The sequence below is a fragment of the Sorex araneus genome, chromosome 2 (genome assembly GCF_027595985.1).
Source record: "Sorex araneus isolate mSorAra2 chromosome 2, mSorAra2.pri, whole genome shotgun sequence".
Taxonomy (NCBI): Eukaryota; Metazoa; Chordata; class Mammalia; order Eulipotyphla; family Soricidae; genus Sorex; species Sorex araneus.
In genome coordinates this window covers 326590338-326615461 of record NC_073303.1, presented here as the reverse complement: position 1 = coordinate 326615461, position 25124 = coordinate 326590338, and the positions used below count along the sequence as shown (strand labels likewise).

The following is a 25124-nucleotide window of genomic DNA, read 5'->3' as shown; positions in this document are numbered from 1 at the left end:
ATTTCTGTTTGTTTGTATTTTGTTTTCCCTACCTCTAAAAGAGCTGTGAAAACAAATGTCCCATAAAAATATTTATCTATTTTGGTTTGGCTGACACACCCTGCTGAGCTCCAGGCTTGTTCCTGGCTCCCAGCTGAGAATTGCCCTTGGCTGTGCAAAGGTTCCGAATCAAATATGTGCTGGATTCAAACTGGGTTCAGCTCCATGCAAAGCAAGAGCTTCCCCTGGTCCCCTGGACAATCTCTTCAGCCCAAATGGTCCCCTTCTTGATGAATGTGAAGAAAGTAGCCCAGACAACTATTTCTTGAGATTCTCTCATGCACTTGGCGCATTTAATCTCTTGAGATGTTTCACAGATCCCGTTTTGCAGATGCAGAATCCGATTTGGAGACATAAATAGCATGAGCCAGGTGACCCCTCTTCCCTTTCTGCTCCCCCCCTAGAGTGTTAGAGATCTTAGGTAAGGCATGTGCAGAGTGAGAGAGACAAACTCCTAGCTAGCATATTTGCTTCACTTTCCAATTGGCTAAACAAACGTCTCCTCTCCATTGGTGCGAAGTCTTAAAAACTTCGCTCCCAACATTTCTTACTTTTCCCCGGTTTACCTGCCTCCGCGCCAGACTCGTGGACTCCACCTCTCCAATAAAATCCTCGGGAAATAACAGGCATTCCGCCCACAATAACCAGACCGAGCGTTCAGACAAACCGAGAGCAGTATCTGTACATTTGATCAGAATTGGCAAGGAGAAAAGGATGTGGGAGTGAGGTCAGACTGGTGGTTGTGGCTTTGAGCGCGAGGAAGGAAAGCGTCCCGCGAAGGAAATCAAGTTTATTGTAAGGTGACTAAGCCAGCAGCAGTGCAGCAGGCCTTTGCATTTGGTCACATTTTCACATATTCTTCCTTTCTCCCCGGATCGCACACTGTAGCCTTCTTCCCTCCCACCCACTCAACTCCCCAGCCTGAGTTTCCTAAACTAAGGTTCTCTTACTTCTTGTCGCAGGATAGGAAACATTCCAAGCCAGAGGGTCGGGAATGGGATAAGCCCGCCCTTTTGAAGAAGGGGGGTAGGGTGGGAGGTGGGGCAGAGGAAAAGGAAAAGAAGCACTGTAAGGGAAAAAAAAAACAAATAAACTTAACTAGAGTAGCGAGCCCGAGCCTGAAGGATCGCCCGAGGTTTCCAGTTTCCTAGACTCAACGAGCAACCCCGACTCCTACCCCTACCCCCTCCGCGTTCTGGGCGGGGAGTTTGGAGTTGTATGCTAATTGAGGCCCAGAGGCGGGGAGTTAGGAGATATACGCTAATAAGGGCCCGGGGGCGGGCTGTTTGTAGATTTATGCTAATATGACCCGACTGGGTGCTTGTGGATTATGCTAATGAGACGGGGCGGGGCTTGCTCCGCGGGCCCCTGACAGCCGCGCGGGTGCGCGGGGCGCTGGGCTGGCCATGCCTTCCCTCCGGTGACGGCTCAGCCGCGCTGGTCCATGCTGGTCGCCGCCTTTGTTCCCGGGCCCCCGCGGAGACATGCGCGGCTGACTATGGAAGTGGAGGACTCGGGCGGCGTGGTGCTGACCGCCTACCACTCGTACGCACGCTCCCAGCAGCCCAGCCCCGAGCCGCGCTGCGCGCCCCGGGCCGGCGCCAGCCACCCCGGCAGCAGGTACGAGAGCGGCCCTGGAGCGGGCGGCGGGTCCCCGGGGCTTTCCTTTTGCAGCTGCGTTTCCTGCTGGGGCAGAAGACCACTGCCTCGGGATTGTTATTCCAAGTGTTGGTGGACTAGCGGAGGCTCCCAACCCTACTGTTCTTTGTATTGTCTTTGACGGAAAATGGGAAGTGCACAAGTCTCAGTCCGGAAAGGCTGAAGTCAGTGGCTAGCCAAGGTTAGCCGTCGGTGGAGTTGTGATTCTTGATACAACTTGATGAGTAAGAGTAGAGCCTCGTTTCTGGCGGATTCACCAGTTACTATAATTTAATTATTAATTATTTTCTAGGAGATAACAAGTAGAGAGTGAAAAGATTAAAGTGCATCATTCTAAATCCTTGAATACTGTTAAGCTTTTCTTTAATTGTTTGCCTCCTGAGCTAAACGAAAACATAGGAACGATTATCTACAAAATAAATTTTTTTTTTTTAGATTTTATTGAATCACCGTGAGATAGTTACAACCTTTCATGTTTGGGTTACAATCACACAATAATCAAACACCCATCCCTCCACCAGTGCACATTCCCCACCACCGATATCCCTGGTATACCCCCCCACCCTTTCTCACCCTCTCCCTGCCTCCATGGCAGACAATATTCCCCATACTCTCTGCTTTACAAAATAAATCATAATAGACTTTTTTCCTTTGGCTTTTAAAAGTTCTAATTGTAAAAATGCATTGGTATCATTTTTTGTTGTTAATCTTTATACTGTAATGGCAATTATATTTTTGGGGTGAAAAGTGGTTTATAACTACTTTTGTAGTTCTAGTATGTACTTTTTAGATGTAATGAATTAGGGATTAATATTAATGTTCATCTATCTACTTGGCCCAAGACCAAAAGCCAATGAAACTTCCATTGATTTACCAAAAGTGTTTGGCTCAGGAATTTTCTGTAAGTAAATAAAAATAGTACCATGATAAGTTAGATGATTTGCTATCTGACTCATTTAGGGAAAGTTTAATTGTTTAAATGGTGGCTATTTTCTGTGGATCTACTGATGAATGGTTTTCTTTAAAAGTGGGAAGTTTGAGTGGTGTGCTTTATAGTTTTTGCATCATTTATTTTTTGTCATTTTCCTCTCTTTCATCTTTAATTATGTGATAATGATTACTTCTGTTCCTAATTTAATTGATTTGTTAGGCTTCCAAGAAATTATGACTTTTATTTCAAGGAATATCCTTTTGGACGCTATCTGTGAGAACAAGCTGTATTGGCACGAAATCTTTATTAGACTTGGCTAACAAAGAAAATATTGTTTCTTCCAAATAGAGCAGGTTGAGCAAAATCTACCTTCTCTGCAAAGATAATGAAAAAATAACATTTTTTTTTTTTTATCTACCAGCATTAGTAGTTGTGCACATTATTTTAAAGACTACTTTAAAATTAAGATACAAACTTGCATGGTCTTTAGGACATTTTCCAAAGCATGGACTATAATTACTCAGATTATGAGTAACTTAAGTTAATTTGTGATTTGATGAGAAACAGGGGCCGGGTCTGTGCATTTTTCGATGGTCCTGCTGACACCGTCCTGTCTGTAACTCCCAGCAGCTGTCTAGAGCAGTAGCCAGATTGTGCCATTTGGGCCCTCTGAAACTGCATCCGTTTCCAAAGCAAACTGGAGGGAGAAGTTCCATTAACTCAGCATGTGGTCTTGTGGAAGGACAATATACGAGAGCCAGAGTTTTGTGCCATAGCTAGGATTCTTCCATACAATGGTCAAGGAGATTTATGTTGCTTCAAGTTTGCTTTTTCGGTGACTGCTACCCTGTACCCTCTCTATAAGAACTTTTGTGACATAAGTTACCCTGTGATGTAGGAGATAAATGACCTCCGCCCTCTGCAACTAAATCACTAGAGAATAGCGTAATTCCTTAGTTCCCAGTAATAGTAATCAGAAAGAGAGGGTCCTGTATTTACTAGGAGCCAGAGGACACTATCAATCATGCCTCAGATAACAGGAATAATCAGGCCCAAGTTATTAACCTTTGACTCACTAACTTGGATCAATACCTCCTTTCAGGCCAAGGAGCAAGATCATATTGTTCTACTTATGAAGAAAGCACTCTCTTTCCAGAAGAGCACCCTTCCTTCCAATTGCTCACATATGCTTAGCGTGTTTGCAGAGTGGTGGCTCTATGGTCCTAGGAGGCAGGGACTGTTACATATCTGACTTGTATCATCATTCTTTATCTTTTGGTGGCATAGGTACAATTATTCAAAGCAAACCACCCCCATACTTGTCAAACATCTGCTCAGATTTTATTTTTAAGTAATTTTAAACCTATTTCTGTTTGTTGTAAGATAGAAATGGCAGTATAGTTAATAGTAAAAGTCAGCCAGTTTGTACCTATTATGTGCTGTCAATACATTGGGCACTTGGAATAAAAAAAAAAAGAGTGGTGAAGCTGGTCTTCATCTTGAGAACCATAGGGGTTTTGCTTGATTTTTGTGGGAAAATTTTTTTTCTGTGTGTTGCGCTTGCTGCTGTTGTTTTGGGGCCACACCTGTCTATGCTCAGGGCTTACTCCTGGCTCTGTGCTAAGAGATCATTCCTGGCGGTACTGGAGGGCTAAATTTGGTGCCGGCTGTGGAATGAGGTCTGCCAAGGGCAAGGCAGGGACAAGGGAAGGGACCTTAGCCCCTGTCCTATGTCTTGGGTCCCCAGACCCTTAGGGGTTTAAAGAAGCTCAGAGTTGAGTCATACATCAAAATCAATTGGCTTCAGATATAACATTGACCTTCCAGCTTCCCACAAAAAAACAAACCAAAGTATTCTGCAACCTAGCCTTCCTCTAGTGTCTGTTCCACCAAGAGACTGAGGAATGGAGAAATGATTGCCCATGGCACTCTTCAGCCCTGAAGCTGAGCGTCAAGCACAGTTCCCTTAATTTAAGCTACCAGTATAAAGTGTGGTTCCAGTTACACAGGGGAAGGGTCACACTGCCAGCCTTGCAGGGCTCCTATATTTTCCATCTCCCCCTAAGTCTTGGCCTCAGGCAGTGCCCAGCACCTAAGAAGCTTCAGGGCAGCTTAGCTGTGTTGTTAACTGTCCTCACATTTAATGACACTTGTTCACAGAGAGTGCAACCTTTTGGGAACTTACCCTAGGAGTTAATTCATGCTGGAGAGTCAAAAGTAATGATTATTTGTTGGGAGGAGTGAAAGTAATTCCTGATTTCAAAAACATTCTGTGTTTACATTCTGTTGTGAAGGTTCAAAGAGAAGGAAGCATTATAAATCCTCAACTCTTTTCTTATAATCCTTTCTTGACAGTTGTCTTTAGAATCCTTTGATTCAAAAATTCCATACTAAGGTAACTTTTAGGTAGACCAAGCTTTTGTACCCTTTGGCAGAATCCAGAGTGAAAATGTTGACATCAGACAAAAATATTTTACCTGTTGTAAATAAATGTAAGGTAGTGAGGATAAAACTGGATGTCTTGGTTTTCAAGTATTTTCTAAGCTAAATACAAGTAAGATATAAGACATTTTTTCCTTGAAAATATAGTAAAATTGCCATGAGTCTTTCTGATGTTTATCTTATACCATAGACTTCCTTACAGAGGCCAGAAATAGAAAAGGAAAAGAATCAACTCTTCCTCAGAAACAAATATAGATGCTTACCAAGGTTATCTTAGGAATTCCAATTCTACAGGAATGTTAAAAATCATTTAAAAGGAAGATTGTTTCCAAAATCATTTGATTAAAATAAAGTAATGATGATAAGAAGTAAATAGATTTTCTGTAAAAGACTAAATGTAGGAACTTTATGGATGCATTTCTGCATTAGAATTTAATTAGAAAAGGACATTTATTTCAAAGTTGTAACTCTTAAGCAGTTATGCAGGTCTTTGTGAGCTTATATTTATGTATATATATATATATATATATATATATATATATAGGCATTCTAGATTCTTGGGCATACAAGTTTAGAAATGGTAGTAGAAATGATATTAATAATAGTGTGTAAGATATTTACAGGTCATTCTTTGTGTTGTCTTGGAAGCTACAGTATCTAACTGTAGCTGTCTTCTTCACACTACAGCACCCGGCAGGGTGTGTGTACCCCTTAAGCAGTGGGTGATTTCTGGCTTATTTCTTTTGATCCTGTCATTTGACTCAACATCTGGCCTTTGCCTGCTCATTTTTAACTTGCTCATTTCTCACCTATCATGAACTCTTAATGCATCCACGAATATTCAGGGGAGTTAGGGTCTGTGAATTACTTTCTTGTGAATGAAGGTAACTTTTACGTCTTTTGGATATAGTTTAGACAGAATACTTTGCCAGAGTAGTTCCAAGTGTTCTGAGTAATCTTTACCCAGCTTCCTCTAATGTTAACGTTTTTTTGAAATAACTGCAATTCCACTGTGGACACTGAAAAATTAACACTGGTGACAATACTCTTAAGGAAGCTGTAGACTCTCCTGAGTTTGCTGTGTTTCCACTAGAGTCTTTCTGCTGTAGAATTGAATCCAAGATGTCGTATTGAATTTGGTCACGCCTCCCTATTTCCTGTATGTAATCTATGATAGTCTGAACTTCTGTTTATATTCTTGACACTTGTGGGATACTAGTTGGTTGTTTGGTAGGAAGTTTCTTGGTTTGGAGTTGTCTGATGTCTTCCCATGATCAAATTGAAGCTTGCATTTTTGGTGAAAATTCTGCAGAATCATGTTGCGTCCTTCTCAGTGCCTCAGATCTGAGGTATGTGAGGTTCTCCGTACAGCTGACGTTAGCACTTTCATCTGGTTAAGGTGTTGTCTGTGAAGCTCCCATTTCCCCCTTTATAGTCAATATCTTCAGGGAATGCTTTGAAATTATGCAAATATGTCCTTTACCTCAAACTTGGCTCTACAGATTATAATAAAAATTTGTTACCAGAGTGTTCAGATTTTCTGCTTTTGTTATTTTTACATTGATGTATTTTCCATACTATAAATCCACAGACTTTTCTGTTACTGTATTTGGCCTTTAAAGGTCAGTCACACTTAAATAGGCATCAATAGCTATTGAACCTACTATCCTTTTCACATTTTCTCTCAAGACACAATAAAATAATTACATTTTTTGAGTTTATGAAATCTATGTTTTCATACTCTATCATGTGTTGGAAGAAAAATTTTAATATAGGTTTAAGAGAAAAATAACAGACTCTTGTTAAATTAAGTGCTATGTTTGAGAGATACTTGTTAATCCCACTTTGCCTGGATAATAATATTAAGATCTTTTTTCTTAGAACTATGTTTGCATCTAATGAAAAATACTTTACCCTACTAATGTTCCTAAATGTTACTTGAACATTTGCAAATATAGTACAACTAAAGTGACAGTTTAAATTTGTGGGTAATCGTTTCATTTTAAAACAAAGTATTTCATTTCTAAAGTAATTTCCATTATGTGTTCTAGAGTTTGTGGTCTCTAGATAGATACATATTCTAGCAGAGATTAAAGTAAAATTCTGTATTGCAGAGGAAAGGAAGAGGATAAGATATGCTTCTCAGAAGACAAATTTTGAAGAAAAGTTTGTCTATTTAAACAATAGACTTTGTGTTATGCTTAAAACTCCTTGGATGAAAAATAGTCAAGTATGCTTATAAGAGGTTAAGAGATGAACTTCTTCTCAGTATCATCATTAAGACAATATGAGGGCGGGATGGCTGTTACGGATGTGAAGGCACTTGGCCTTGCTTGCAGCAGGCTCTGGTTCCCTCCCTAACATGGTTCCCTGAGCACTTCCAGTAGTGAATCCTGAGTATAGAATCAGGAGTAAGTAATGAAGCACTTCCACATGTGGCCCCCAAACTGAAAATAAAATAAAGACTGTGGCTTATAATTTTGTTGTTATCTATTGAGGTATCTATTAAAGTGTGTCTTTGCTTCTTTTAATAATTAATAACCTATACAGGTATTGTTTTATTTCTTATATTATTTAAATATTATTGTTGCTTATTTCACCTTAATTTCAGACATCCCTGACACCCTTTAACTGTCTCTGTTTTTTCTAATATTGTTATTTCAGACTTTTGATGAGATCATCAATCTTGTTGGAAATGTGTAAAGATGTTCAAAGGATTGAAATGTATAACAAAAGAGTTTGATAATAATTCTGTTCAAGGGGCTGAAGCGATAGCACAGTGGTTACGGCATTTGCCTTGCATGCGGCCAACCCGGGTTTGATTCCCAGCATCCCATATGGTCCCTTGAGTATCTCCAGGGGTAATTCCTGAGTGCAGAGCCAGGAGTGACCCCTGTGCATCATTGGGTGCGACCCAAACAGAAAAATAATAATAATAATAATAATAATAATAATAATAATGATGATAATTCTGTTCGAGAGGGTTTTTGTTGTTGTTGTTTACTTTTAGTTTCTTGCTGTGTTCTGATTAAACCAGTTAGTGACCTCTGTATTATTTCTCATTGTTCATCATAAAGATCCATGGCTCCATATCTTTATAATTACTACAGAATATACATTGAAACAAATCTTCAAGTTGTGTCCCAGATCTTCAAGTTGCTTTGATTTCTGAAGTGGGAACTAAAGAAAGTAGTAGATTATTTTATTATATATTTATTTTTGCTACCTGAGGTTTTTTTGAGTAGCAAAGATGTTAAGTCACATATGAATAAGTGAATATTCTAGATAAAACTATCCATTTAACAGACATTAAACACCAAGTAATTTTAAGAGTGGGAGAACATCTACTGAGTATTACTTAGAGAACCAGCTGCTTGGTCTCATGTTTCTCTCAAAAACTCATTAAATTTATGCATTCCATTTTTGATCCTTTAGATGAGTAGATGACTACCTTACATCAACACACAATACAAAGGACAGGAAGAAGCAGGAAAAGAAAGACAGACTAGTATGTGGAACTTAAAAAATAGCCAAACACTTGAGATTTATGTGTATATTTTATTCTAAGTTGTGGTGTTGTTTACTCTTGCGAATCTCTCTGATTTTATGGTCCACCACAAGATTTATTTATTTATTTATTTTTAATTTTTTTTTTTGTTTTTGGGTCACACCCGGAGATGCACAGGGGTTACTCCTGGCTCTTCACTCAGGAATTACCTCTGGTGGTGCTCAGGGGACCATATGGGATCCTGGGATTAGAACCCGGGTCGGCCGCATGCAAGGCAAATGCCCTACCCGCTGTGCTATCGCTGAGCACCGCCAGGGTTAATTCCTGAGTGCAGATTCAGGAGTTACCCCTGAGCATCGCTGAGTGTGACCCCCCCCCAAATTTTTTTTTTAGTTTAATCCTCCCCCTGCCCCATTTTTGGCTATACCCAGCAGTGCTCAGTGGCTTACTCCTGATTCTGTGCTCAGGGATTACCTCTGGTAGTGTTCAGGGAGTCATATGCTGTGCCAGGGATCAAACCCATGGTGGCCACAGGCAAGGAAAACCCTGGATTATTTCTCTGTCCCAGATCAAGGTTTTCTGACAATGGTAACCGGGACAGTTTTTCACCTAACAATTGACCACTGTAATAGCCACTGGGTACTCATACACTGTCCTGTGATGTCAGTGTTTTTACAGGCCTGCTTTTATTGACATATTTCTGTGCTTGACTTGCATGATCCCATTTAATCTTTGTAACAGACAAATGACAGGAAGAAGCCCAGACTTAGAGAAGTAGCCCAGGGTCACGCAGCAAAGTAAGGATTCCCACCCAGTCTTTCCAAACTGATGCTTTTTAAACCAGTCATCTAAATCTTTAAACAATACTTAATCTGTTGGAATTGTTTGTAGGTCTGTTGCATATACACAGTATTATTGGATTCTCCTTAGCAATAGTAACTTTCTCATAGATCTTATACTTACTCACTGTAGTCTTTACGGTTTAGGCTTTCTACTGTGTGAAATAAGTTTGGTATGATTCAGTATGAATTAATAAATTGAAAAATGTTGTTACCCCTAGAAGGCAGTGCAGTAATGGAAAATGCTACTTGTTTATTTTGGGGCAAACCAGTAGTGAGTGTGTTTGGGCCACACCCAGCTATTCTGAGGGGTCTGTTGTTTGCTGTGTGTTTGAGGATCAGACAGAATCCAGATCTTCTGTGTGCAGAACATGCTTTACCTGTATTCAGCCTATTGAGCTCTGGTCTGGCCCTGGGGCATTTAAACCTCAAAGTGTCCATCAAGGACAGGCCTTTCAAAGGTATTCAGGGCAAGAACTTTTTTTTTTTTTTTTGGGTCTATGGGGACAACACCCAGTGGCATTAAGGTGTGGCGGGGCCACTCAATGATCTAGTGGAATTTGCTAGTGAATTTGGTTTCAGGGGTTGGATATAAGGTCTTAGATATACAAGGCATGTGTTCACTACTTGAGCTGTCACTCCACCTGCATACATTTAAAAAAATATATATATATGTGTATATATATATGTATATATATACATATATATGTATATGTGTGTATATATATATATATATATATATATATATATATATATATATATATATGGCAGCAGTAGTGCTCAGGGCATTCTCCTGACTCTGCACTCAGGAGTACTCCTGGAAGTGCTTGGATAGTAGTGGGGAGACCATATGGGGTGCTGGGGAGCTGGGGATTGAACCAAGGTCAGCTGCATGCAAAGCAAGGGCTCTTGCCACATACGTTCTTATTAGGCTCCATCCACATACATTTTTATTTAGGCAACAGCATTTAAAAACAGACAAAACACACTAGAGAAGTCCTACAATTTAATCCGAGTGAGTAATCAGTAACAAGCAGGAATTTTAAAAGTTTTTTTTCCCCCTATTATTTGTTTTGCCAGTGCTCAGGGTTCATATGTGGTGCCAGACTTGAGCCAAAATTTTTATTTTATTAATTGTTCATTGTTCTCTTTGAGAGTAATTTCTTGTGGCTGAAAAACTTTTTTTCACTTTATTTCTTGCAATATAAGATTCCTGAATTTACAAGATTTCTTTTTTTTTTTGGTTGTTGTCATTATAATTTTTGGGCCACACCTTTGGTGCTCAGGGCTTACGCCTGGCTGTGCACTCAGGGATCACTCCTGGAGACCTCAGGTGACCATATGGGGTCCTAGGAACTTGGCCACATGCAAGGCCAGTGCCCTATCTGCTGTACTATCTCTCCATTGTCCCAAGAAGAATTATTAATAACAAGTTGAGTGTTAGTGCTTCATGAAAATGAATGAGCCTTTCACTTTTCTTCCCCACTAGTTAAATTTTTGTCTTTCTTCCATTTGGGCTTAACTGAGGGGTGGAGCCTAGTCCTGGACCTCACCTTTATGAAGATAGTTGTATGGTTTATCTTACCCAGAGTTTTAGGATAAGATAAACTGGGTTGCAATCACTGTGCCTGAAAGCCATCTCTTTTCCCCTTTGAGTCTGAGCCCTGCCCTTATCTATCAGTGACCTTGGACAAAGCCTACCAGATTGGGTGTAAAGGATTTCCTTTAGAAAACTAATCCAGGACCTCCTAGTCTGGGCTTGAATCTCTTGACCAGGTCAAAATCAGAATGCCCTCTAAACTCTGGGCACTTGTGTTTATTTGTTACTTTTAGGTATTCCTTCTGATAAACTTTAGTGTTTAGGACACCGGAACTACAGAGATTGGTAGACAGTCATTTTAGTTAATGATAAACAATATGGTCTGGACTTCTCTGCTCGAGTCTCTTCCCAGCATTCTTAGCCAGCCAGGGGTGTCAGAGAGTGTCACTAAACAGGAACTAAGCATCCTGAAAGACCAGTCATGAGTGAACACTGCAAAGAAATGTCTGTACACTGCCACTGGGAAGCAAGGGATGGAAAAGTGTCCCACAAAGGCCCTAAGGGAAAACCAGCTTGTTGAGTCAGTTTCCAAGTTCCTTCTACTGACCCCTGTTCACCCACGCCCATTACTAAAGCTCCTTCTCAGACCCACAACATGGTCTGCTGGAAACAGCAGCTAATAGAAAGGAAGCACAGAGGAGGGAAAAACTGGACCCTTATCTCGGAAGCATGAGAGTGCAGAGCAGAGAAAAGGTGGCTACCACGAGGAGAATGGCATTTCCTCAGTTTCCTTTCAAATGCTGTTCAACTACCCAATGCGCATTATCTCAGTAAGAATAAGTTGGTGAGTCTCAAAAACACACTCACGATGACTTTTATTGGCATCTTAAAGAAAAACATTTGCTGACTCCAATAGAGTAAACATTTTCAAGGGAAAAGAGGTGACCGTTAAGTCTCAGCAGATTCCCTCTTGAAAGGATGCCCGGTCCTGTAATTTTTAGCATACCACAGCTTCACTTTTCTCCCTCCTCATTTAGAAAGCTCAATGGTTATAAAATCAACTTGGCCACTGTTTTTGTGAAATCTGAATTGTGCTTAGTTGCAGAAAGCTCAATCCACTCTAGAAAACTCCCACATCTTCTAGTGGCTGGAAGCATGTCATGGGGAACATCAGGCTGTGTTCTGCCTGTTCAGAGCCGTGTCATCCTCTGTGGGGCCAATGAGTCAACGGCCGCTGGAACAACATGAGTCACTGCTTCGAAGAAGCGCAAGTAAAACTCATGTTGATTGTACCAGCCCCAAACAAACATGATACCCTTTTATACAGACTTTAAAATATATCTTACTGTGGGAGGTTAAATAAACAAACAAAAAATCCCTACCACCAAACTTTGATAATCAGAAGTCTTTTCAGTCGCTTAAGAAACTGCTTGAGTTAAGCATATTCACCCTGTCTTGCTTTCTTTATTGTCTCTTCACTTCTCTACATCCACCAGACTCATAACCAATTTTGAGCATCACTATTTTAAACTGGTTTTAGATCTATTGTATTAAAACCCAGAATAAAATTATAATTTATTACTGATTGCTCATTCTACTCCAGGATACACTAAACTCTTTATCCTTTCAAAAGATGGTGTTAGAAGACCCATGTCTTGGAGAAATAGTTTAGAAGACTGAGGTCACTGTTCAGATACAGTGACAACAGCCTAAATTAGTGATGTGGGAACATGGATAAAAGGGATTCTATGCACTAAATAAGCTGTGAAGTTGATATGACTTTGGTATGATTAAAATCATACAGGGGGCTGAGAAAGCAAAACCTGGGTTTCTGTCTTGAGTTTTGTTAGCAGAAACAGAGAATTCTTAGCATTTCTAAAATGCATTTAATTCTAGATTTACATCCTTTGATTGCACATTTTGCTTTTTGGATAAAACTTTTCTCATAGCCCTCGAATAGTATGTGTGCCTGGTGAGGATAAGAACATTATTCTATTTTCTTCAGTGCAATCCTTACACTGTCTTTTCTCTCTAGGTAAGTGTTCCTAGCATCTGGCCAAGTCTTAATGAATACTTGCTGAATAAACACGGTGGAGTGAAGTGTGAAAATGGGACTGCTCTTTGGGCGGGAGGCTATCAGGGAAGTCTTCCAAAGCATCCTTTACTTGCGAAATCTTTTCGGACTTTCCCACCTCTAGCCAAGTGGCTCGCTTCCCTCCTGTGCTCTCTCTACCTTGTTCTGTATCAAGTATCGCACTGATGAACTGCTTTTCAGCAGTGCTTAGATAGCTAGATTCTCTATCCATGAATTTTTTGATGCCTGAGACTATTATTTGTGTAGCTCACTATAAATTCAGTACATACTCACTGCCAAGTACATATACACTCAATTAGAAAATAAGCAACCAATTAATTAAATTGGAGTAAAGGTAATGCTTCTGTATATATGTAATATAATTTATATACATATATGTGTGTACGTATATGCATATATAATATATATTGATGGGTTTTGTGACCCAAAGTCACAGCTGATGGTGCTCAGGACTTAACCCTGACTCTGAGCTCAAGGATCACTTTCACTGGGGTTCAGGGAACCATGTGGGATACTGGGGGTTGAATCTGGATCATCTGCATGCAAGGCAAGTGCCCTACCTGCTCTACTATGCAGCCGTGTTACATATATGGATTGTTTTATATATATATATATTTTTTTTCTTTTGGATTTTGGGTCACATCAAACAGTGCTTAGTACTCTTTGCTTAAGTCATTTCTGCCAGTGCTCAGGGGACCATATGTGGTGCTGAGAATCAAGCCTATGTTGGACACATGCAAGACACATCCTTACCCAGTGTACTGTCTCCCCAGCCCCAGAATTTCCAAATTTTTAACAAGCGTTCTTGGCCCTTTTTATTTTGTAATAGATATGAATCTCATTACTGCACAGATATTATTGGATTACTTTTGGAGAAACTATCTTAGCTTACATATCTTAAAGGAATGAGTGGGGGAGATGAAGAGAAAGAGAAGAATTTAGGAGGTAGCATATTATGTAAACTGAAGTAAGGCTTGGCAATGAGAGGTATACAATTTTGGCAAAAGGATTAATTCATGAGATAAACAGAGTATTATCATTTTGAGAAAATATATTTTTTTGAAATTATATTTGCCAAGGAACTAATAAACTAGCTTTAACTATGAAAAGAAAAACTCAGTTTTCATGTTCAGCTTAACACCAATCCACTTATTTGTTTTTTCAGTTAGAAAAGAATTTGGGGGGTTGGAGCAATAGCACGTCAGGTCGGGTGTTTGCCTTGCACGCGGCCAACTCAGGTTCCATTCCCAGTATCCCATATGGTTTCTTGAGCACCGCCAGGGGTAATTCCTGAGTGCAGAGCCAGGAGTAACCCCTGAGCATTGCCAGGTGTGACCAAAAAAGAAAAAAAAAAGAATTTGGAAAAAATTATCCCCTACCCTTTCCTGTGTTGTTGGTTGTGATGCTCTTAATTTTTGCCATGATGTCCTGGGCACCCTTGTGGCATGGGAACTTCATGAGATCTGCTGGAGGATCTCCCCAAGTGATGTGGAGCAGGTCCGGGGTTGAACTCGAGGATTCCCACTGGAAGACATCCCCTCTATCCTGAGACATGTCTCTGGAGTCCATTTTTTCTTTGTTAAATTGCTTTTTTAGCAAAAATTCATTGAATCTTATTTCCTGAAGTCTCTGTGAAAGCAGAGCTAACCAAGATGGAATTCTGTGTTTGAAGGGTTTTATGCAACAACCCAAGACTGTTGGGAGCCTTACTCAGGCCTTACTCAGCTTTGTGGTGTCCAGAGAGAACACAGATTTCGCTTCATAGAAGTAGTGTCTGGTTGTGATATGGTCATGCATGTGATTAGAGAATATAGGTACAGAGATGGGAATGTAGAGCAGAGGATGTGTGTGAGAATGGGCCAGTGGTTCACAAAGGTATTAATGACATGTTAAAGGCATTCAACATTCCAACATCAAACCCACCACCACTGTCCGCTTCCCTCCACTATAGTCTCCGTTTTCACAAACACCCCTCAAGCCTGCCCTCATTACCATTAGATGGCTAATGGAGTGACCAAAAACTATTTCAGTAGAAGAAAATTTGTGATCATTGTTGTATCTCACCATGGGGACATTAAGTCTTTGTCTGAGGGTTTACTAAACTGTTGTTGCAAGTTAAGCCTTTGTGTTAATGTTTTTGTTAGTCGAGATTGGTTGGCTTCTATGTTGTATCCCATTCAATCTGTATGCTAAGGAATAGTAAATTTTGTACTCTCACTTGGCAGCACTTTATTTGTAGGATGAGATTGGACCAGTGAATTAATCAAAGTGGTGTCAATTATTCTAGTGAAAGCAATAAAAATAAAATTATAAAATTACTTCATTTTGGGGGCTGGAGCGATAGCACAGTGGGTAGGGCATTTGCCTTGCATGAGGCTGGTTCGGGTTCAATTCCTCCGTCCCTCTTGGAGAGCCTGGCAAGCTACCGAGAGTATCCTGCCCTCACGGAAGAGCCTGGCAAGCTAGCAGTGGCGTATTTGATATGCCCTAAATAGTAACAAGTCTCACAGTAGAGTTGTTACTGGTGCTTGCTCGAGCAAACCGATCAACAATGGGATGACAGTGCTACAGTGCTACTTTATTTTGAGATGATGGCTTAAACTTGTTGTAGATATAGTAGTGTCTATTAAAATAAAGCATGACTATTGAAAGAATCAGGCTCACGTAAAAACATTCTTTTTGGGCACTTGAAGACTTTAGGGACTCCCCTTTCCCCCCAATAAAATAACTGATACAAACTAATTTACAAGTTGGAAATAGCTGGCTTATTCACATGTCATATACCATGTGCCATAACGCCAGTGATCTAGCAAGAATCTCAGTCTTCACATTTAGCAGAGATTTATAAAGCTCTCAGCCCCGGTTTACTTGACTTCCAGCTGGATGACACAGTTGGGAGGTACTTTGGGTGACAGGTCTAGTATTGTGAGTCAAAGGATACAGAGCTGATGGAGGGAAAAGACTTTAACTGAACACTAATGGTGATCAGCAACGCAACTATCAGTAAAGGGCTTCCCTTGTATGCTTGAGGTACTCGATTGGATCCTTGGCTCAAAAAAAAAAAAAAATGGAGCTCTTAGGTAAATCTTTTTGTTTTGTTTTGTTTTGTTTTGGGGCCACACCTGTTGTTGCTCTGGGGCTATTCCCAGCTCTGTGCTCAGGAGTGACCTCTGGTGGTTGGGGTGGGTACCATATGTGGTGCTGCGGATCGAACTGGGTCAGCCACTAGGGTCTTATTGTCTGTACTATGCAGCCTCACCAGTGAAATCATGAACCTCCCATCCCCCCTCCGTGGGCATTTTGGTAATGTTATGTAGGCAGGAGCGTCAGTCATAAGAGATCAGGTTTTGAGATCATCTCAAACTTGGTCAGCTGCAGTTAAGCCCTGGACTACTCATGCTAAGGAATGCACCTCACTTTGTTTTGGGAAAGTGTGTAAAAGAGATTCAGTTACTGGCTTTCAGTCTGTTTGGAATGATGCCACCCCTGGAAAAGAATTCTCCACATATCCAAGCATGATTAAACCTCAGATTCAGCACATATCCAATGAAATAAACTCTTCACTACTTCTAGATCGCTTTGGGGGAACTATTCAAATCCAGGGTATCTGTTTTCCTGTGGTGTTAGTATGGATTTACTTATAGCCAGATTGCAATTTGTACTGTCAAGATTATTTAATGAACAGTTGAAGCAAAATAAGTTCACAAAATGAATATGTATTGAAGATACTCTTTATATTTATTTATTATTTAGTTTTGGAGTGACTCCTGGTGAAACTCAGGGGTTACTCCTGGCTTTGCACTCAGGAATCACTCTTGGTGGTACTTGGGGGGACCATATAGCATGCTAGTTATCAAATCCAGGTCAGCTGCATGTACAAGAAAGTGCCCTACCTGCTGTACCATTGCTCCAGTTCTCTTTACTTGTGAATTTGCATTCACAACTCAGAGTTACTCAAATGAAAGCAATGATGTTTTTTCTTATTATTCTAAGCTTGGAGCTTGGACATATTTTCACATTGGACAAACTAATTAATTGATTAGTATTCTTTTTGTTTTGGGGCCACATCCTGTAGCGCTCAGGGATTACCCCTGGCTCAGGGATCATATGGGGTGCTGGGAATTGAACCCGGGTTGGCAGTGTGCAAGGCAAGTACTCCACTTGCATCTAATTTAGTCATCATGTCGTTCTTAGTGTTTTCAGGTTATATAACTCTTTGTGAATTTGATTAAAGGTATTGACTCCTCCAAATAGCACACACATATATATGCTGTGCGCTGGTAGATAGTCATACATTTTTTAGGTGACCATGAGTTTAAAAGATTCTGGTCAAATTAGTATTTACATTTTTCTTTCCTCCATCCAGAATATCTTTGTAGCTTTTATGACCATTTTATATGCCTGGAGAGAGCTCTCATGTTTGAAGAATGTTCCTTTGTACCAAGAGATTAGCTTTAAACAAGTGTGAGACATGTTCAATATTAAAATAGCATGGCTTATTTAAAGACAGCTAGCATGCCTGTTGGTTTGAGGCTGCTGTTTCTTTTGTCTCCATATAATCTGGACACTTCTGGGATACATTTCCTGATGGACAATTTCTGTGGCTTAGGCATTTTCCACCGATGTACCAAACTTAACAGAACAGAGCCAGGAAGTGCCCTGGACTCACCAGATAGTACCTGTATGAATAGAACATTTTGGTTCTCAAAAATGTTTGCAGTCAACATAATGAGATCAGGGTAAAAGGCAGTGCTGAGTTTTAGCCATTTCTCAAGGACATCATAGAGAACAGGGAACCTTTCGGTGTCTCACACCAAAGGTGGAAATTATGCATTGTTTTCCAAAAGAAAGTCATGGGAAGTGATATTTTTTGACTCTCATTTTGCAAATTGTGATGCCTGCTTCCTAAATGGGAGCTTTCAGGGCATTTCTATTATTTCCCTGGATTCCCACTCAGGTGTGTGATCTGCCTGTCCCTAATCTTGTGCACCAGTGGGAGAAAAGAATGTTTGTTTATGTGAATGAAGCATATATGAGATTAGGCATAAGGCTTCCAGTGAATCTCTGACTAACTTAATCTAACAACACGAGGGTAAAATGTTTGAGCAAAAGTTATTCAGATTAAGAACTGATCTGACCTGTTTGCACCTTAGCTATTCAGTAGATATGGACACTGAAAACAGCAATTCAAGAAAGGTTAGTTGAAGTCATGAGTAGCAAATTGTTAGCATATTTTTATAGGAAAGATAGAGATGTAAAGTGCAAACAAATATGACTGCCTTCTCCATATATTCCTAGGGTAGCATTGTCTTGACATTTTGCTGGAATAGGCAGATCTTCCTCCCTCCCTCCCTCCCTCCCTCCCTCCCTCCCTCCCTCCCTCCCTCCCTCCCTCCCTCCCTTCCTTCCTTCCTTCCTTCCTTCCTTCCTTCCTTCCTTCCTTCCTTCCTTCCTTCCTTCCTTCCTTCCTTCCTTCCTTCCTTCCCTTTTTTCTGTGGAGGGGCTGTTTTTTTGCTAACACTTGGGGGTGCTCAGGGCTTACTTCTGGCTCCTTACTTAGGGATCACTCCTGGTGGGGCTCAGGGTGCCTGGCACCAAACCAGGGGAAGCACACCTTCAACCCTATACTATCTCTCTGGCCCCAGATACTTCTTTACTTGGGTATATTAGGCCTCGATTCCATGCAGCCCACACCTCAGTTAGTTTAAAGAACTTAAAAAATTTCCAAGCGTCCTTGGAAAATGTTGTTTTTTTCTTTTTGAATTCTAATTCCTCCTTTGCTGTTGTAATGATTAGGGGTCACACATGCTTGCCACACACTGGAGATCATACACTGTGTTGTGCTTTCTGTGGGGACAGTGTCGGGGATTGAGCTCCCGGCATCGCTGGCCTTACACTCGGGAGGGAGCTGCTCTATTACTGTACTTGCCCTGGGACCCAAACCTTAATTTTCATTTTTCTTTGCTTTGGGGCCACACCCAGTGATGCTCAGGGGTTCCTCCTGACTCTGCACTCATAAATCAGTTCTGGTGGTGCTTGGAGGACCATATGAGATGCTGGGGATTCAACCCAAGTTGGCTGTTTGCAAGACAAGCATCTTAACCACTCTACTGTATAGATAGACCCACAAACTTTATTTTTTTTAAGCTAAGTATTATTTTTAACTATTCAAGCCACCACATTCTAGTAGGCTAGAACTTTTTTTTTTTTAATGGAAAGGACTTACCGTTTTTCTCCTTCTCTTATCACATAATATGTGGCTTCACAATGTAACATTCCTCTCATCACAGGCTGCCAAAGTGTCTGTACGACTAACCTATGTAGTGTTTTGGTTTTTGAGCCACACTCAGCTGTACGTAGGGCTTTCTCCTGGCTCTGTGCTTAGGAATCATTCCTGGCAGGACTCAGGGACTGAACCCAAGCCTGCAGCTTCCAAGGCAAGAAGTGCTTTACCCACTGCACTATCTTTCTAGCCCCAAACTATGGTTTTTGTGAGGATGTTTGGAATTCATAAACTTATGACCGTGCATGAGTTGAAATCAGCCTCCTCTTTAAAATGGAGTATTTTCGTGTTGGGAAGTATTATTTTTGCAGTTGCGCAGTGATTCTCAGCTGGAAGGAATTGTCAAGGATGTATCCTCAGTGCATGCTTAAAGTTGAATGAGAATTTCCTTTTTGGAAGAAAACGTTCATATTTTCAGAGTGTTATTTATTTTTGGAAAAGTTTAATTTTTAATGGGAGCCATATCTGGTAATAGTGGAGGGCCTGAGGTCACTCCTGGAAGGACTCTTCTGGGCCCAGACTTACGGTACCCATGCCAGCTGAGCCCAGTGTGACCAGTGTCAGCCTTGCGGTGTTGGTGCTCACCAGAGCCATACCTAGTGGTTCTCAGAAGCCCCTAGGGCTAGCTATACTTGGTGTTGTGTGGGGAATGGGGGTCCTCTGGTGCTAGGGGTGGAATTCAAGACTTTGCACATGCATATAAGCATGTGTCCCTCCAGTTGCCCTTATACTTAGAAAATTATGTTTATAATCCATTTCCCCCTGGTTTTATTGGGGGTATAATTGACAGCAGAGAGTCTCTTGCCCGCATGCCTGACTGTCTTCCCCAGGGCCCCTCTGAGGGGATGGGCTCCAGCTTCCCTCCCTGCCCTGAGCGGCTGAAGACTACCGGAACCTAGCCACAGCCATGCTCAAGACCCCTTTCCACACTTTCGGACAAGCCTCACACATGAAGGTACCAGCAGAGGAACCCAGGTGTGTGTAATCCCATCAACAGCCAACATCCAGAGACTTAAAAGCAAGCTCCCAGAAGCGATATCTTATAACCTATGTTATAACCTACTTATAAACTAGCAAGCTACTGAGAGTTTCCTGCCCACATGGGACAGCCTAGCAAGCTTCCCATGGTGTATTCATATGCTAAAGGCAGTAACAAGCTGGATCTCATTCCCCTGTCCCTGAAAGAGCTTCCAATGCAGCATCCTTGGGAAGGCCAAGTGGAGAGAGGCTTCTAAAATCTCAGGGATAGGACGAATGGAGAGGTTATTGAGCCTGCTCGAGAAGTCGACGATCAACGGGATTTTTTGATTGTGATCGTGATAATTGACAGCAGTATATGTTTAAGGTGTCTCACATAGTAATGTGACTTAACATAATGTGAAATAATCACAGTGGTATCATTAGTATCTGTCATCTTATTGATAAAGAGAAAATATTTCTTTAAAATGCCATTTCTGATAAGCTTCAGTTTAGTTCTCTTTTCTGGGTTTCCTTTTTTTGTTTGTTTTAGGGCCACATTCAGCGGTGCTCAGGGCTTACTCCTGGCTCTGTGCTCAGGGATCAGTTGTAGAGAGATTCAGATGACCATATGGAGGCTGGAGGTTGAACCCTGGTTAGCCATGTGCAAAGCATGTGCCCTATCCACTGTACTCTCTCCAGCCTATCTTTTCTGGGTTCTTGCTTCTGTCTTCTGGATTTTTTTGTTTTTTTTTGGAGAGAGCCCCTTAAAACGTACCTTGCTCTTGAATTTTGCTTGCCCTGGGGTCTGAATGTACTGTAGTAATTGCAGTGTTTGTTGAGTGCTTTCAATAAAGCAAGACTGGGTCCAAAGGGAGATGGATACTTACTGTTTTGAAGTGAAAACAGAGGGTGAATACTTCTTCTAAGTGAAATATAACAGCTTCACTCCAAAACCTATCCTTTGCCAGCGCTTATTTTTAATTTTTACCTTTTTTGTTTTTTTCATTTTTTAGTTTTCTGGGTCATGCTCAGAGATGCTCAGGGGTCACTCTTGGTTCTGCACTCAGGAATTGTTCCTGACAGTGACTAGGAAACCCTATGGGATGCTGGGGGTCAAACCTGGGTCAGGTATAATATGCAAGACAAGTGCCCTACTGACTAGACTACCTCTCCTGCCCTCCTTCAATTAGCTTTTAAAATGTGATGACATTACACAGTTCAGCAGTGCTTGTGCTCCTTAATTTCCACATGCTAACCCTTTTGATGTCCTAGTTCCCTGGGCTAGAGAGCCTTCACCCGAGTCTTTACCTGGGTAAGTCCTGTTGTTGGCGCATTGGCCACAAGTCACATTGTCTCCAAGGTCTACTACTTTTCCCTCTTCTCTCCATATCCAATATGACTCCAGTTTATCTCCTTGTACTTTCAGTGAACCCTGGACTCCCGCAGTCCACAGTTTATTATTGTGTGACAATTGTGATTTTTCTTTTCTCCTAGCTGCTCACTGTGCCCACAATGGACTGAAGTCTCCCTAAGAGTTAGAACAGTGACAACATGCCCTATATATATTTATGGAACAAGAAAAAGGGACAATGTATGATCCCCCCAGTGCCTAGAGTGGAAAATAAAATAGTTGACTGTAATTATAATTTATCACAAAAGACTATTGGTTTTTAGGACCATACCTGGCAGTGCTCAAAGGCCTTTCCTGGCTCTGTGCTGAGGAGTGAACCTTTGGGGAAAGTTATGTGCTGCCGGGATTTTAACTGGGGTCAGCCATGTGCATGACAAATGCCTTAACAATTTCTTATGCTAGGAAATAGTTAACAGAACACTAAGGAGATGCAGAGAAATGTTCATCAGGGTCAGGTTCCCTATGGTTGTTTGCTTATCATTTTTCTCTGTTCCATTTTATCTCCTATTTGCTCGAGCGGCACCAGTAATGTCTCCATTGTAAGAAAGACTTGTTGTTACTGTTTTTGGCATATCAAATATGCCCTCAGGTAGTTTGCCAGGCTCTGCCATGTGGGTAATATACTCTCTGTAGCTTGCTGGGCTCTCAGACAGTGGCGGAGGAATCGAACCCGGGTAGGCCACGTCAAGGCGAACGCCCTACCCACTGTGCTATTGCTGCAGCCCTATAAAGAACAAAAAAAAAAAATCCCTAGGAGGTGAGAGAGGAAGGAAATGCTTCTGTTTTCCAAACTGTAAATTGAGAGTTTTCATGACCTCATTTGGCAGCAATCTCTCTTCTTGGCGCTAGCATGTCTCCTATGAAAGTGCAGCATCTAATTTAAGGCTGGCTAACTCAGAGGATACCAGATAATGCTGTTTTACAGTTTGGGAAATTATGGCTCTGATGAATATACGTAGAAACTGTGTTTGGTGTTGGAGCATCCAGCGATCATTTATGCCAACCGAGTCAGCAAGTCTTAATAAATATCAGCCAGCAGTTATCTCTACTCAGGTATTTTGAGTAGCTACTGGTTCTCTAATGCCTTCCTTTGTGAGAGCGTCTTAGATTTCAAAATATTATGATGCTGTTACTCAGTGATTGTGTAAGCCAAACAGTGGTGATTTAATTTTCCTCTCTTATTTCGGTTTGGGTTTTACCCTTGGAATTCTGTAGAATTATAATGTTGATTGACAGTTGCTTAGACAAGAAATTATTTTTCCTACAACAAAATACTAGAGTTCTTTCTGTTTTGAAGACTTGTCTACAAGGTTTAAAAATAATTCCAGGCCTTTGTGAAATCCAACTTTAGAATAGTTTTTAATTATAGAGGGAGGAGAGAGAGATTTGTTGAACAGACCAATATGATTATATTTTAACTATTGAATAGACTAATTTTCAAGGTAGTCTTTTTTATTATATGCTCTTAATTGACATTAAATTATATTAAGAATTTAATTTCCGGTCCCTATAAAGATTGGCCAGTATCTGTTTACACTTTGGTAGACTAGTACAATTTTGATTCAGCCATGTTTTTTAAATTAATCATTGTTACTACTTTTAGAGTTAAAAAACAACAAATGGAGCCAAATGGAACTTTTTCCCCATTGAGTTAAAAAAAAAAACATAGTTTCTGGATTTGTTTCAAAAGCATGTGAGTATTGCCATGAATAATTGTTGGATCCTTTTACTCACATTCAGACTTGCCTACCTATTTTGACTGGATCCCAGGCATGAAAAGATGAAAAATGCTTTAAAGTTTTCTCAATCTCTCTCTTGATCCTGTCATTTAGCTTGGTCTCCCATGTATTTTTGTCTGTATCAGAGATCTTTTGTATTTATTTAATGCAGATTCCATGTTGTATAATAAGATTCTATGCTCAACAGGATCAAGTGCTAAGTGCACTTTGATCTCCATACAAAGAGGACATATCTGAACAGAGGTGCTGTGAAAGGATTCTGGAAGGTTCCCTTTGCACGTCAGGTCAGTTTTTAGCCAGGAATTGCTGTGTGATGATACTGCAGGCTTTGCTGCCTTTCCACTCAGGAAAGGGACAGGTAACAATGAGGCGGCTTGTTCATTTAGCCTCTCTTTATCATCCCTGGTCTTGATTCAAGAATGCAGAGGCTAGGCTCCTAAGAAATGCACTCAGTCTCGTAACACCAAATTCGGGTCTTCTTTTTTTCCCTCCTCTCTAGTATCACAGTGATTTTGTTTGCTTTTTTATTTTTTTCCACTTACTGGTGGATAATTTTTTTCTGTTGTTGCCAGAAACATAGCATAGGAGTATTAGATGAGGTAAAAATAGGCCCTCAACTGTTCCTCAATAAAGCAGAACTTCTGTGCTTAATAAAAATATAAGCTAGTCAAGTGATTTCGAATCCACACTATAATTTGGGAAAAGACAGAGATGTAAGGAATTTGTAATATCTAGGCACCCAGTTAGAAATGGCTCAATAGACTTCTGTAATTTTTTTTTAAAGAAAGTGCTTCTGAAATAAACTAATACATATTTCAGCTTACTCTCAAAGCAATATTATAGTTGTAAAAATGAAAAGTAAAAATATTTTTTGATAAGATTAATGTGTTTTTTTTTAATTTTTAAAATTTTATTGCATCACCATGAAACAGTTACAAGCTTTAATGTTTGGGTTACAATCTCACAATGATCAAACACCCATCCCTCCACCAGTGCACATTCCCCACCACCAATATCCCAGGTATACTCCCCCTTTCTCACCTTCCCCCTGCCTCTAAGGCAGACAGTATTTCCCATACTCTCTCTCTCTACTGTTGGGCATTATAGCTTGCAACACAGACACTGAGAGGTCATCATGTTTGGTCCGTTATCTACTTTCGGCATGCATCTCCCATCCCAACTGGTTCCTCTAGCCATCCTTTTCTTAGTGATCCCTTCTGTATTCCATCTGCCTTCTCCCCTCTGCTCATGAAGCAGTCTTCCAGCTATGGGGCAATCCTCCTGGCCCTTGTATCTATCTACTGTCCTTGGGTGTCAGCCTCATGTGATGTTATTTTATACTCCACAAATGAGTGCAGTCCCTCTCTGTCTGTCCCTCTCTTTCTGATTCATTTCACTTAGCATGATACTCTCCATGTTTATCCATTTATAAGCAAATTTCATGACTTCATCTCTCCTAACAGCTGCCTAGTATTCCATTGTGTAGATGTACCAAAGTTTCTTTAACCAGCCATCTGTTTTAGGGCACTCGGGTTGTTTTCATATTTTGGCTATTGTGAACAGTGTTGCAATGTATATATAGGTACAGATGTCATTTCTACTGTGCTCTTTTGCATCCCTGGGATATATTCCCAGAAGTGGTATTGCGGGGTCATATGGAAGCTCAATTTTTAGTTTT

At 40.7% G+C, this 25124-nt stretch overlaps 1 protein-coding gene across 2 annotated transcripts in view; it reads left to right on the top strand.

Moving 5' to 3' along the window:
- Positions 1-1522: 1522 nt before the first annotated feature.
- ARHGAP28 (Rho GTPase activating protein 28) overlaps positions 1523-25124 on the top strand; it is a 201751-nt gene continuing 178149 nt past the window's right edge. Inside the window, exon 1 of one of the 2 annotated variants that reach the window (XM_004611791.3) lies at positions 1523-1659. In XM_004611791.3, coding sequence (XP_004611848.3) covers positions 1538-1659 — 122 coding nt within the window. In that variant the 5' untranslated portion in view covers positions 1523-1537. The remainder of the gene's footprint in view (positions 1660-25124) is intronic. The other variant, XM_055127845.1, reaches the window with a different exon arrangement.